This window comes from Arvicanthis niloticus, chromosome 4, assembly GCF_011762505.2.
Source record: "Arvicanthis niloticus isolate mArvNil1 chromosome 4, mArvNil1.pat.X, whole genome shotgun sequence".
NCBI lineage: Eukaryota > Metazoa > Chordata > Mammalia > Rodentia > Muridae > Arvicanthis > Arvicanthis niloticus.
The window spans coordinates 129,610,964-129,626,085 of record NC_047661.1 but is presented as its reverse complement, the minus strand read 5'-3'; the positions used below and the strand labels follow the sequence as shown (position 1 = coordinate 129,626,085).

Genomic DNA, 15,122 nt, shown 5'->3' with positions numbered 1-15,122 from the left:
AATATAAAATATTTTACATTTAATAATAATAATAAAGATCAATAATTGTTTATATTATTTTTATGTAGGCATCATCTACAAGTAATACCCTGCTCTCTCGATCGCTCTCTCTCTCTCTCTCTCTCTCTCTCTCTCTCTCTCTCTCTCTGCAGTGCTAAAGAATGTACCTACAGGCTTGTGCATGCTGGACAAGCACTAAATCACTGAGCTACCATCTCTCACTTTTCCTCCCTCCTTTCTACATTCCTTTCTTCTCCCCTCCCTTCCCTCCCTTCCTTCCTTCCTTCCTTCCTTCCTTTCTTCGTTTTGTAATAGGACTTCTCATTGTCCAGGCTGACCTCAAACTTGCCATCTTACTTAGGGTTTCATTGCTCTGAAGAGACACCATGACCAAAGCAACTCTTATACAGAAAGCATTTAATCAGGGCTGGTTTACAGTAAACAATAACCTTAGCTGGGTGATATCTTATCCCAAGGTCACCACTCCCTTAATCTATTTATCTCCTCAAAGACAGAATTTAGCTCCATTCTACTTCCTGGTGCCCTTTTGATACTCGAAAAATACATTTTATATTTTTCTTTCTAAGCTTGCTATGCTTGATCGAAATGTTCCTTGTAAGAGTGAACCGCAGGACAAAATCTAGACTAGGCTTTTTTGAGACTTCCTTTTGTCAATTCAATTAATCTGAGTCTCTTCACGTTAGCCTCAGGCAGACTCTAGACAAAGAGAAAAAGCAGTAACATTCTTCACCAAAATATCACAAGAACAGTGTCTAGGCCACATATTAAAATTCTTCTCCACTGAAGCCTCTTGGACCAGGTCTACACAGTTCAAATCATTGAAGTGGAAGTTTCTGTTTGTGTCATAGGATGCAGACTCACATGGTACTTTGCTGAGGCAAGCCCGTGGAAGGACACATGATGTTTGGAGAGTGTTTAATAGGTCCTAAGTTCAGTTCACAGCAACCACATGATGGCTTACAACTGTCTGTAACTCCAATTTCAGAGTATCTGACACCCTCACAACAACGGAAATAAAACAAAAGTTAAATAAATGTAAGGGGCACGGGGGGGGGGGGGGGCTGGAGAGTTGGCTCAGCAGAGCACTGACTGCTCTTCCAAAGGTCATAAGTTCAATTCCTAGCAACCATATGGTGGCTTACAATCTGTAATTGGATCCAATGCCCTCTTCTGGTATGTTTATAGACAGCTACAGTGTACATCTAAATAAATAAATAAATAAATAAATAAATAAATAAATAAATAAATAAATAATTCTGAGAGGGGAGAGGGAGAGAGAGAGAGAGAGAGAGAGAGAGAGAGAGAGGCAAACTAGGCATGTAGGTAGTGCAGTAGTGCATGTCTACAATCCTAACAGGCAGAGGCTGCCGATCAAAGCCAGGCTTGGCTGCACGACATACTATCACCAAACAAAAATAAAACAAAGGACCAAATACCAATATGTGGTTTCTCAGTAATTACACTCACAAGCCCAACTAAAAAGGAGTGTATATCCCTCACACCTAAGATGGGCGATGGGGGGGAGGGGGTCAAACTCATGAGCTTGTGCCAGGTAAAAGGAATAGAAGAGGAGGAAGAGGAGGAGGAGGAGGAGGAGGAGGAGGGGGAGCAGGAGGAGGAGGAGGAGGAGGGGGAGCAGGAGGAGGAGGAGGAGGAGGAGGAGGAGGAGGAGGAGGAGGAGGAGGAGGAGAAGGAGAAGGAGAAGGAGAAGGAGAAGGAGAAGGAGAAGGAGAAGGAGAAGGAGAAGGAGAAGGAGAAGGAGAAGGAGAAGGAGAAGGAGAAGGAGAAGGAGAAGGAGAAGGAGAAGGAGAAGGAGAAGCACTAAGCATCAGTTCCAGGGATTAGAGCCAAATGGCTCAAAGTACAGCCAACAGTTTCAAGTGTGACTTTTGCTCTAATTGGCAACACGACCGAATGTGAGCCTGGGTTTTCACTGGCAAAGCCAACTGAAAGAAACCACAGAGGCCTGAGGGAAGTGCAATCAGTTCTCTTTCCTCTACTCCCTTTCCTTTCTTTCCTGCAAGCATTTCTGGGAACCAAACCTAGGTCTATGTTCATGTTAGGTAAGCAGTCTACCAGTAAGCTGTGTTCCAGCCTGTCAGGCAATTGTTACTTTTGATCCACAGATCTTGTCAAATGGCACAGACTTGCCTTAAACTTGCTTTGTAGTCCAGGCCTTGAACTTCCCACCTCCTACCTCATCCCCTTGAGTAGCTGAACCTCTGATTCCTCCCACCTTTACTGGTCCCCCAGCCCACGCCTCCTGAGTGCTAGGATTACAGGTGTGACCAGCAGGCCATCTTGACTGCTCATGTTCTTAACTGTCCTGCCACGGTGGGGACCTTCTCCTTGTGAGTCTCTGCAGACATAAAATTAGCATTTAGCTGAGCATAACGATTGCTCCTGCTAGGGACACAGCTCTGTGGTACTGACTGGCCAAAGGGAGGACTGTCTGTCACCACTTTTATCAGGTAACCACCTGTTGGGGATTGGCTCCAATGCTTTGAATTAATCGGGGATCTGCCTGTCCAAACGCTGAAGGTCCTTGTCCCCAATTGGTTTTTGATCGATCCATAAACGGCCAATGGCTGGGAGGAGAGAGAGGGGCAGAACTTTTAGATTGTGCGGGGCTAGAAACTGGAAGAAAGGAAGATGGAGAATCACCATGACTCAGAGGAGAAGGATGGGGCATAAGCACTGCAGGAGAGAAAGCCAACCAGCCATGTAAGAATTCGGGGAAGTGGCTGATTGGACTTGGATAGTAGGGGGAAAATTTAGGAGCACCCAACCTTTAAGCTAGACACAGCAAGTCAAAAGTTAACTGGTGTGTGTGCGTGTGTGTGTGTGTGTGTGTGTGTGTGTGTGTGTGTGTGTTTCATTCTCTAATCTAAAGGGCTCCTGAGCTGGTGCTTGCGTGCGTACGACCTGCAGGGAGCCAAAGCAGAGTAGCTAAACTCACCATTACAACCAACTGTCATCAGGAAACAAGAGTGACATTAAAGACGTCCTCATATGAAGTAATATGAACGGCAGGGCAGTGTTCAAGCCTCCAGCTGCTTGCATCTCAGATCCAGAGACAGGAAAGGAATGTACAGCAGGGGCCATTCTTCAGGCTTGGTCTCTGAAAGAAAACAAAAAGGGGCTGAAGAGATGGCTCAGTACTTAAGAGCAGAGGACCTAAGTTTGGTTTCCAGTACGTGGCCAGCAGCTGGTAATCACCTGTATCCAGTTCCAGGGAAACTGATATCTTCATTTGGCTTCACTGTGCACAGAGACACACAAATATACATATTTTTTAAAAGACAGTATTGCTGACAAAAGATTGATTAAATTTAAAACAAATAAGAAGTTAAAACCAACCTGAAATGGGGAAACAGTCATAGAATCGTGGTTTGAAAACAAAATACATGTAAAAGGTACTGGAGAAATAGACATACTGACTGTGACTGGATATTAAATGACAGCAGAGAATAATTGTCCGGACAGATGCAATAGCAGGACTCACAAGACAGTGTGTTATATAAATATTTAGAGTTGGAGTGTGTTATGTTCAAATTAGTTCTGAGACTAATCAAGCTTTTAGAAACTGCTCTTGCCCAAATGCTCTTGCATTAAATGGCTGCTAAGGAGATTAAAAATGGTCCAGATAATGTTGATCATGGACCTGGGACATTCCACGGAGACCTAAACAGTTCATCGGACTAGCAGACCACTAAAGGAGGATACTTTTTTTCTGGAATGTTCCCTTACAACCATTAAAGACTATGTCTCCGGCAAGACTGTTGTTGAAAGATTAATCTTACAGATCTGAACATTTATTTCACAGTGGAATCCACATACCTTTTCCAGGCTTTGGTGTGCCTGACAATGCTACAGGCAAGGCAAAGAGAAGATGAGAATTTTTCATTGTTCATTAGTGACTCAAAAATAAGTTCCTGTCTCCCATCTACTTGAAGCAGAAAGCAAGAGGGCTCTTTTTGTTTGTTTGTTTTTGTTTTTCAAGACAGGGTTTCTGTAGCCTTGGCTGTCCTGGAACTCACTCTGTAGACCAGGCTGGCCTCGAACTCAGAAATCCAACTGCCTCTGCCTCCCAAGTGCTGGGGTTAAAGGCGTGCGCCACCATCACCTGGCAAGAGGGCTCTTGATAGCATAATCTTTGGCAACCGAAGTACCCAACACTGAGAAGTTTTATAATCTCTCATCTTTATAACACCACAGCTACCGTCTAAGATATGAGGTCTAACTGGAAGACAATGGGACTTTAAGCAAAATTGACAAACTCATGAGCAAAACGTTTACTCCCAATGTTCACTGGCTGGGGAGCTTTCGGATTGGCTCAGTTTTTGTTCCCAAAGACGCTTTCCACATCTACATGAGTGGATAGTAAGTAGCCTTGAAAAGATTCGGGAAAATAGAGGATATAGATGCTATTGTGCGTTGGTTTGTTTAGGTCTGTTCTACTTGGCACTCTGGCTGCCCTCAATGTCACAGTAATCTTCCTTCTCAGTCTCCTGACACTCAGACTTCTCAGTCGCCCGGCTACACAAGCAATTAAATTCCCATTTAAATGTTTAGAAGCATAACTTCGGTGTACACTGGAGCCATAAAGGATCTGACTCTCCGAGTAAAGGTCATAAATGATTGCAGGAAACGCCTGCCTGGGCCCTCTGGCCTGGATTCGGGTCCAGCTCTCCCGGGCAGCCCTCCGGAGAGGACGCGACCTTAGGGCTCGTGTGACACGAGGCAGACAGCCCTTTGCCCAAGCCAAGCAGTCCAGGCTCTGGCAAGGGCGAGTGCAGGGCGCAGGCGCCGTGGGCTCTCAGGCCCCTCCCTCTTTTGGCCCAGGTCCGGACCCGGAGAATCTCCCTCGTCTAATCACGCCTCCCAGGCCACGTCCCCTGAGTCTGCAATGACCACGCCCAAGGTCTTCTGCCCAGACCGGTCAATCCCCTGTCTCTCGGCTGACGTCATTCTGGGAGCCCAGACCTTGTTGTTGTGAGAAGGGACTCCCCAGGCCACGCCCCCGAGGTCTCCAGACTTTGACCTGCACGCCCTTGCACTGCGTCTAAGGCTCGCCCATCTCCGCCCCCAAGCCACGCCCCCTGCGGGCGGGCGCCCGGTCGGCTTTGCTTGCTGCTGCCTGGTGGTCGGAGCCAAAGAGCGAGGAGTCATCATGGCAGCGGTGCTCCGCAGAGGCTGCAGGGTGAGCGGGTGACGGGGCGGGATCGGGAGGGTCGGCCCGCGCGGCCGGGGGGAGGGCGGGAGTCTGCAGGCGTCCCCCCACGCTGCCTGCCGCCCTCCCTCTCTGACCTCCGTCCCCTGACCCCTGCAGGCATGATCCTGTGGACCTGCTTCACCCTGGGTCAAGGGGCTCAGACATTTCTCTCCCATCACCCACCCTTCTCGAAGGCACCCGGGTGTCAGAACCCTGCTGCCGCAGAGGGGAGCACTTCCAGAAAACTGTAGTCCCACCGGGAAGGCATCAGTGTGTTTTGTAGCTATGGGTGTGAGCAGGTGGTAGGATCCAAACAGGCTGATCCTGGGTGTGCACAAAACACTGCTAATTCTACCCGAAGGAAAGGGAAGTGGGCGGCTGGCGGGAGGCGGGTTGGTACGCTGGTGGTTTTGTGATGTACAGGCACCCTTCCAAAAGAGCAACAAAAGGGAGAAGAACCTACGGAAGAACTTTAATGAAGTTTGTCTTCTAAATGTTGTAACCGTCAGAATTTTGTCTCTAAGCTCTGTTTTAGCAACTAGTTTGTTAACTTAAATATCAACGAGTGTTCATACAAGACCTCTTTTTATACCATCTCAAACTGGACTAAAGTTGCCATTGGTCCCGAAAGCTGTAGTTTTAGAATTTACAACGGTTTTTATTGTATTGGTTGACCGCACCCCTCCTCCCCCACCATTACTAGATAACTTAACAGGCTCTGAAAGCAGAAACTAAAGGGTTTTTAATGTTACTTTTTCATTCTGACAACAGAACTAAAGGTTTCTTGGCGCCTCCGAGGCTAGGTGAAGGAAAGCCTAACCCCATAAGGAATCAGAAAAATGCATATTCCTTTATCCTGTTTTCCACGTGGTGATAAAACCAAGACTTAAATTTCTAAGCAATTGGTTACTTCGTTGTGCTGTAGTTGCAGGCTTGAAAACTAAAGTTAGCATTGTTCCCATATTGGAATTCGTTGTTTTTGGCAGAGAGCCAGGAATAATAAACGCAGTACTCTTCTGACTAGAATTTCAGGACATCGTATTTATTGTTTCTTTATATTGAGTCTCATTTTGTAGTCCAGGCTGGTCCGGAGCCCACAGCTTTACCTCTGCCTTTCAAGAGGTGCTACCTTCAGGCCTGGCTGTCTTATTTTAATAATCTCCACTTATCCCCTAGGATTAGTGAGCCCTATTTTCCAGGTGTGAATACAAATTGTGTATTTGGAACTGTTCCCAGACTGGTGTTTGCAAAATTTAAACTCTATGTTGCAATGCTAACTTCTTAACCCTGTCCTGTTTTTTTGTTGTTTCTAAGCTGTCTACGCACCGAGACACATGTGCACACTCACATACATAGACACGTGTGTTCACGCACACAAACACACATATACACAAACACACAAGCACACACAGACACACACACAAACCTCCTCATCCTTCTGCACAAGCAATGAGCAGGCCCACGTGTTAAGCTATCTAATTGAAAGACTAATATCAGTATATAAGGAACCCAGTAATGGGCTCTCCACTTCAGTTGTATAAAATGCATCTGACCAGTTTTGTAGAGTGGTGATCTTCATTTAATCTCTGAAGTAGAGGCTGAAGAATTGAGATTCCCAAGGCTAGCCTGGATTCCACAGTCGGTTTGGGGCTATCCTGAACTACTTCAAAAGAAACTTGTCCTAACAGAAACACAAACCATTATTGGGGTCTGGAGTAGTGGCACATGCCTTTAACCCTGCACTTATGAGGTAAAGTTAGGTAGCTCTCTGGAAGTTTAAGGTTAGCCTGGTCTACAAAGTAAGTTTCCAAGTCAGCCACAGCTACATTCTGAGACCGGGCTCAAAAACAAAACAAACAGCAGGACCAAAACCTGCACTTGGACACACACACACACACATACACACACACACACTCACACACACACACACACACACACACACACACACAGAGACAGAGAGAGAGACCAACTTAAATGGATTTCTTTTTTGTCATTTAATATTTACTGCCTATTTATTTACTGAGTTTGTTTCCCAACACTGATGTTAGGTGGCTCAGAACTGTATGTAACTCCAGCTCCAGGAAATCCTGTGCCCTCTTCTGTCCATTTTGGACATTCCACACATATATGTAGACATAAAAATGAAAATAAAATATAAAATTTAATAATATTTCCATTATGGATAGGCATCCATCTAGCTTGTAATTGATACTTGAAATATAATTTATTTAGTACTGACTTTAAAAACATAGCTCTTGAATAAAAACAGAGCCATACAGGTGCTGCACTTGCTTTGGACAGTCAAGCAATACTTATTTGGGTGTGGGTGTGTTCTTGTGTAACTCTCAGTGTACATAAAGCCAGCGTGGAGGCCAGAAGGTGGTGGTGGGAGTGAGTTCTCTCTTCCTACCACGTGGGTTCCAGAGCTCAGATTCAGGTCACCTCAGTGGCCTAGCCAGTTTTCTTGCTAGTGTTTGGTTGATAATTAAGTTATCAGATTTATTTATTATATCTATTATTATTTTTTTCCAGGTCCTGAGAAGTGTTTCTCATTTTGAATGTCGAGCACAACACACGAAGGCATCTCTCAAGCAGGAGCCCGGATTAGGGTTTAGTTTTGGTATGTGTTCTGCCCTTTGACTTGAAGATATGCCTGGGCTGTGTTTGTGAGTGTGATGTCTGTAGAGCAGTCCCCACCCACAGTTGGCTCGCACACAGTTGGTTCCTCACATCTGCTGTACTGCATTGCCTTCTTCTGTATTCTCTCCCGAACATTCAAGTGCTTTCAGGCGGTCTCTAAGTATTCTTCCTCTTTTTCCCAAATGAATAGCCCAAATAAATTAATATCCATGAACTGTCTTCAACTTACAGATTAAAATGTAACTACTTCCTTCGTCTATGGAGACAGTCTCACTGTACAGCTCTGGCTGGCTAGAGCTCTAAGTAAAGAGATAGGCAAGCCCAGAACTCACTGAGATCTGCCTGCCTCTCCCTCCCTAGTACTGAGATTAAAGGTGTGAGCAACCACGCCCAACTCAACAAGTATTTCCTCTAAATACTTCTCAGTTCAGTGCTGTAACAATTTAAAAAAAAAAAAAAAAGATGGCCTAATATATCTGAGCTGCAGTTTGATGCAATTATACGACCTGAGACCTGAGGTTCTCAGAACTAAGACCAGGGAGCAATGTGGTTTTGGAGAGAAGGAAGCTAGATTTTTTTTTCCTTTTTACAAAATGAAACATTCCAGGTTAAAAATGTGAAATAAATCCTGGTTTTGGTGTCCTTCACCCCTAAAGGGTTTTTACTCCAAATCGTTACCTTGCTTGTAGCTAGGAAACCATTTTGTCTGTTCCCTTGATCTCTGAAAAGTTACAAGGCTGAGCTGGTTACCATGCACCCGGTGCCCTTGGTAGTCTGAAAGCTTCTAGGTTTATTGGCTTTATTCAAGTATACCTGAGTAAAAATACTATATATATATATATATATATATATATATATATATATATATATACCTTTATGTACTCTGAGAGAGACACACATGCACCCAAATAAGTAATATATATATATATATATATATATATATATATATATATATATTATACACACACATATATGTACACATATGTATAAGTGGAATTAAAGAATTTTCAAATGTCATGACCATAGCAGTTTGAATTTTTGGGCGTTTGAAAGTAGCAGCCTTTACTCTGACTTATCCATTCTCAACTTTTTTACACACCAATTACTATTGAGTATCGAGAATCTCACAAGCCACCGAATTGCCAGAGGGTGAAGCAGATAGAGGCCTTTGAAAGGGAGCTTGTGAGCTCCCTGGCAAAAGTGCAGATAACTAGAGGGGCCGTGGTGGAGCGCACCTTCCATCCCAGCACTTAAGACAGAGACAGGCCGATAGATCTCAGTTCAGGGCCAGGCTGATCAAGTTCCAGGACAAGTTCCTACTCGCTGTGTTTTTGTTTGTTTTTTGTTGTTGTTGTTGTTGTTCCTGGAGCAAGTTCCAGGACAGCCAGGGCTACACAGAGAAGCACGGAGGACTAGTCAGTCTGGTTCTGATGGATAAAGTAGGTATAACGTGTGTGCAGTAGGATATCTTGAAGATTACTAAGTTTATGAAAGCAGTTTGCCAACAAATAATAATATGGTAGACGCCTTTTTTTCTGACCCCAAACCACCCTTTCGTAACCTTGACAGGAATTATCTCCAATCTTTGAAGTGAAGTTGTTATTCAGAAAAGCCCAGCGGCACAAAGCCTCAGGCTCCTTGACTACTTGTCATCTCAGTCATCCCAGTCAAGTGGCCTTGGGGAACCACCGCCTCTGTCTTGTCTCCTGCTCTTTTCTTTCTTTTTTTAATTTTTCTCTTTATACTTACTTTTAGTACTGATATACCATAGAAAACAGTGCGCCAGTTGCCTTAAAGGAAGACTCTGCTTTGCTGGTGTCTGGCCGTGTGGATTTCCGATGGAAGTACCCTGCGTTCAGCCATTGCTTAGTCTCCGTGTCTTAACCATAAAAGACTTGATCTTTTACACTTTACCTCTCGGCCCCATACAAATGAGAAGTCATAAATATTCTTTTTTTTTTTAAAGACAGGGACTGGCTGTATACCTCTATCTGCCCTGCTACTCACTGTGTAGACCAGGCTGGCCTTGAACCTACAGAGATCTTCCTTTGTAGTCTGAGTGTTGGGTATAAGGGTGTATGCCACCCCACCTGGCTTGTTCTTCTAAGCTTTGGCTCTTATCTGATTGCCTGAAATACCCAATGCCACCGTTAACACTCCCTCCCCACCCTTGTGTGGATGATGGAATCCAGGCCCTCACACAGGCTAGGTAGGCAAATGCTCTACTCTGAGCCACATTCCAGCCCTGTTTATCTTATCGATGCACCCACATTGAAAGACCAGATATCACAGGTCTATAAAAATGCAGTTAGCAATCCACACTTAGCCTAGGGGTCAGGGCAACATAGACATCTCATTCATCTCACAATTAATTAGTTTTATTTTGGGTAAATGCATTTGTTTTAATATTGCCTGTGACTAATACAGAGGGTTTTATGTGGCTGTTATTATTTTGGAGAGATTTCTCATTACTCTTACCATTTAATTTATGGGAACTTAGGTTCTTAAATTCATTGGTGTTTAAAAGAAGAGTGAAATTTAAGCTATGGTGTTGTCGTTCTTACGTAAGTCTCTGAAACAAGTGTGTGCTGAATGAGTACGTCTGGTGTCTTTAAACTGCCTCCTGAGGTCAGGAACTTAACTTATAAGTATAAACCTCCACACAACAACCTCCTGGACCTTGTCTCTTCAACGTGATGTTCCCTCTTTGATGTTCCCAAAATAATGTTCCCTTAGAGTTGACGGAACAGCAGAAAGAGTTTCAAGCAACTGCCCGGAAGTTTGCCAGAGAGGAAATAATCCCCGTCGCCCCAGAATACGATAAAAGCGGTGAAGTAGGTATCATGTCGCAGGAGGAAGCGGTGTTACCAGCCTGCCTAGACTCAGGTGTAGTGTAACTTTGTTGGTTTTCCTTTCAGTACCCATTCCCTCTCATCAAAAGAGCCTGGGAACTTGGATTGATCAATGCACACATTCCAGAGAGTTGCGGTAAGCCTCCATCATGTTTGGTCCTAAAATTAAAAAACCAAAAGCTCTCATTCTCTAAAGATGTTTTTCCGGTCAATGGCTTTCTGCCTTAGTTTCCCTGTTTCGGCAACATAGTATTTGCCTGCTTGGAGGAGCCTGGTCCTCACTCGGCACAGAATGCAGGCATTTTCCCTGTGTCTAGCTGGTTTTGAGTTTATTGAGTTGTTCTTCATATTATAACGTTCTACGAACACTCTGCCGCCGTAGGTGGTCTTGGCCTGGGAACGTTCGATGCTTGTTTAATTACGGAAGAGTTGGCGTATGGATGTACAGGGGTGCAGACTGCTATTGAAGCAAATTCTTTGGGGGTAAGTCACTAAGGCAGTTGTTTACCATGGATCTGGTGAGATGGTTCAGTGGGTAAAGGCACCCCGTGGTCTGAGTTCCACCCCTGGGATCCATACAATGGAAGGGGACAAGGTGTCATTTGTCCTGCAGAAGTGAGCTAGCTCGTGCACACATACATGTACACACATGTGCATATGTACAAAATATGTAAAATTACCATTTAAAAAATGGTAATCGCTCACTGGGCTGTCAATGAGACACCGACAGTGAAGTTGGTTAGTCTCTGTAAGAACTATAAGGAAGACTGGCCAGCCCCGGCCAGCCTGGAGTTAAGACTGCACAGCATGATCACAGTGGTTCTGTTGTCTCCAGTGCTGGTCGTTCTGCGTGTCCTTGTGAGAAAACTGTACACCTTGGCTACAGCTCCCACGGAGGCAGCTCGGAAGCCATCCCCGTGGCCTGCTGCTCAGTTACTGTGCTGAAACGTACTGAGCAGTGTCTAGGAGGCCTGCTCATACAGACCACGTTGCATATCCTAAGTTTAACCTGTGACCTTCTTACTGTCAATCATGCTTGTGTAGTACAACAAGCCCCACCCACCTATAACTTCAGGAGAAGCTTATATTAATTTGTGTCTTCCTGCATGTTAGGTTCAGACCAAATGCCAGTTCTTTAAGTTTACTCCTTTATGGGAGGCAGGTCGTTCTTTCTTATTTGTTGAACTGTGTTTCTGAATCTACATAACTAATTTAAATATCTTGCCATTTTAATGTTCATTTTCCTCCGTAGCAAATGCCTGTGATTCTTGCTGGAAATGACCAACAAAAAAAGAAGTATTTGGGGAGGATGACCGAGCAGCCGATGATGTGTGTGAGTATGTTCTACTGGGCTTCGTTCCTGTTTCCCTGTGAATGAGCCAGGAGCTGCTGGCTCTGCTGTTCAGTCTGTATGTGTTTAGTGGACCACATGCCCTGAAGACAAGAGTCAACAGACACGTTGGCACGTGGACTGTCATGGGGGTGTCTTAGGAATCCCCTGCTCATTTCCACAAGGGAGAATCCACTTGTTTCTGGATTCCAAAATGGCGTTGCTCTTGTCCTGCTGTGGGCTTCGGGAAAGTGATGTCTGCTGAACAGAACAGCAGGACCTTCATTCTGCAGCTCCAGACGTGAGCAGTTATCTGGGTATAGGTGTTTGTTTGCAGCTCAGGCTATCCTTCAACTCTCCCAGAGAGAAACTGCTTCATTTATAATTTAAAATGTATCTCTGGCTAGGCACGGTGATGTGCACCTTTAATGCCAGCATTTGGGAGCCTGGGAGGATCTGTCCTCACATCTCTGTGCTGTGACTCGGACTCCTCTCTCTCTACCACTCATAACTCAGCTTATGGAATGCCCGGTTATGTGGTGCCTGGGACTGAACCAGGCCCTCGTGCATTCTAGGCTGTCTCCAGCTCTAGCCTGTCTTTCAACCTCGTCACATGCAGAGAATACTCCTGCAGATAATACACAGCTACAGAATATCCTTCATTTTTGAGATTTGACTTATGCATCATCTCATGGAAACTGGTTTCTCAAATCTTGGTGTTTAACACCCACACTTAATATGGTTACCCTGTTCCTTGTGAAAATCTCAAGGTGGGCTGTCTTTCAGCTCTGGTTTTTCTGTCTGGTTTTATAGACTACTGCGAAGTAGGTATTCAATGAACATTCAAGTAAATCAACATGTATTAAATTCAATTTAATGAATTTGTTTGAATATTTCTGATATTTTAATATTTCCTATAGTTTATTGGTATGCGATGGCTAGTTTTTTGTTTTTGTTTTTGATTGGATATTTTATTTACATTTCAGATGTTATCCCCTTTCCCCATTCCCCCTACCCACCCAGAAACCCCCCTATCACATCCTCCCTCCTCCTGCTTTTTTGAGGCTGTGCCCCCAACCACCTACTCCCACCTCTCCGTCCTCGAATTCCTCCGCACTGAGGCATCCAGCCTACATGGGATCAAGGACTTCCTCTTTGAACTATGCCCAACAAGGCCATCTTCCCCTACATATACAGCTGGAGCCATGGGTCCTTCCTATGTGCTTTCAGGCTAGTGGTTTAGAACCTGGGAGCTCTGGTTGGTTGGTATTGTTGCTTTCCCATGGGGCCACAAATTCCTTCAGCTCCTTCAGTCTTGTCTCTAACTCACCCATTGGGAACCCCATAATCAATTCAATGGTTAGCTGTGAGCATCTGCCTCTGTATATGTCAGGCTCTGGCAGAGCCTCTAAGGAGACAGCTATATCAGGCTCCTGTCAGCATGCACTTCCTGGCATCCACATCAGCATCTGCCTTTGGTGACTGCACAAGGGATGGATACCCAGGTGGAACAGTCTCCAGACGACCCCTCCTTCAGTTTCTGTCCCACACTCTGTCTCCATATTTGCTCCCATGAGTATTTTGTTACTCCTAAGATGGACCAAAGCACCCACACTTTGGTCTTCCTTCTTCATGAGCTTCATGTGGTCTGTGAGTTTTATCTTAGGTATTTCGAGCTTTGGGGCTAATATCCACTTATCAGTGAGTACATACCATGTGTGTTCTTTTGTGATTGGGTTACCTCACTCAGGATGATATTTTCTAGTTCCATCCATTTGCCTAAGAATTTCTTGAATTCATTGTTTTTAATTGCTGAGTAATACTCCATTGTATAAATGTATCACATTTTCTGTATCCATTCCTCTGTTGAAGGACATCTGGGTTCTTTCCAGCTTCTGGCTATTATAAATAAGGCTGCTATGAACATAGTGGAGCATGTGTCCTTATTATGTGTTGGAGCATCTTCTGGGTATATGCCCAGAAGTGGTATAGCTGGGTCCTCAGGTAATGCTATGTCCACTTTTATGAGGAACTGCCAGACTGATTTCCAGAGTGGTTGTACCAGCTTGCAATCCCACCAACAATGAAGGAGTGTTGCTCTTTGTCCACATTTTCACCAGCATCTGCTGTCACCTGAGTTTTTGATCTTAGACATTCTGACTGGTGTGAGGTGGAATCTCAGGGTTGTTTTGATTTAAATTTCCTTGATGACTAAGGATGTTGAACATTTCTTTAGGTACTTCTCGGCCATTTGAGTTTCTTCAGTTGAGAATTCTTTGTTTAGCTCTGTACCCCATTTTTAACAGGGTTATTTGGTTCTCTGGAGTCTAATTTCTTGAGTTCTTTGTATATATTGGTTATTGGCCCTCTATCAATCCTATGATTGGTGATGATCTTTTCCCAGTCTGTTGGTTACCGTTTTGTCCTATTGACAGTGTCCTTTGCTTTACAGAAGCTTTGCAATTTGATGAGGTCCCATTTGTCAATTCTTGATCTTAGAGAATAAGCCATCGGTGTTCTGTTCAGGAACTTTTCCCCTGTGCCTAGGTATTCGAGGATCTTCCCCACCTTCTCTTCTATTAGTTTCAGTGTATCTGGTTTTATGTGAAGGTCCTTTATCCACTTGGACTTGAGCTTTATACAAGGAGAGATAAGAATGGATGGATTTGCATTCTTCTACATGCTGACCTCCAGTTGAACCAGCACCATTTCTTGGAAATGCTGTTCTTTTTCTACTGCATGGTTTTAGCTCCTTTGTCAAAGATCAAGTGACCGTAGGCGTGTGGCTTCAGTTCTGGGTTTTCTATTCCATTGATCTTCCTGCCTGTCTCTGTACCAATATCATGCAGTTTTTTTATCACTATTGCTCTGTAGTATAGCTTGAGGTCAGGGATGGTGATTCCCCCAGGAGTTCTTTTATTGTTGAGAACAGTTTTTGCTATCCTGGATTATTTGTTATTCCAAATGAATTTGCAAACTGCTCTTTCTATCTCTATGAAGAATTGAGTTGGAATTTTGATGGGGATTGAATTGAATCTGTAGATTGCTTTCAGCAAGATGGCCA

General features: G+C 44.3%; 1 protein-coding gene and 1 non-coding gene across 2 annotated transcripts in view; one reads left to right on the top strand and one right to left on the bottom strand.

Moving 5' to 3' along the window:
* Positions 1–2,631: 2,631 nt before the first annotated feature.
* The window catches only part of Acadm (acyl-CoA dehydrogenase medium chain), a 30,709-nt gene continuing 18,218 nt past the window's right edge, over positions 2,632–15,122 (top strand). The window contains exons 1-7 of the mRNA XM_034500676.2: positions 2,632–2,745; positions 4,867–5,224; positions 7,769–7,856; positions 10,613–10,710; positions 10,795–10,864; positions 11,111–11,211; positions 11,981–12,061. Of these exons, the coding sequence (XP_034356567.1) occupies positions 5,195–5,224; positions 7,769–7,856; positions 10,613–10,710; positions 10,795–10,864; positions 11,111–11,211; positions 11,981–12,061 (468 nt within the window). The 5' untranslated portion in view covers positions 2,632–2,745; positions 4,867–5,194. The remainder of the gene's footprint in view (positions 2,746–4,866; positions 5,225–7,768; positions 7,857–10,612; positions 10,711–10,794; positions 10,865–11,110; positions 11,212–11,980; positions 12,062–15,122) is intronic.
* LOC117707966 (small nucleolar RNA SNORA15) lies at positions 9,614–9,741 on the bottom strand. Its single transcript, XR_004606704.1, has one exon. It is a non-coding gene; the product is annotated as a small nucleolar RNA SNORA15 (small nucleolar RNA).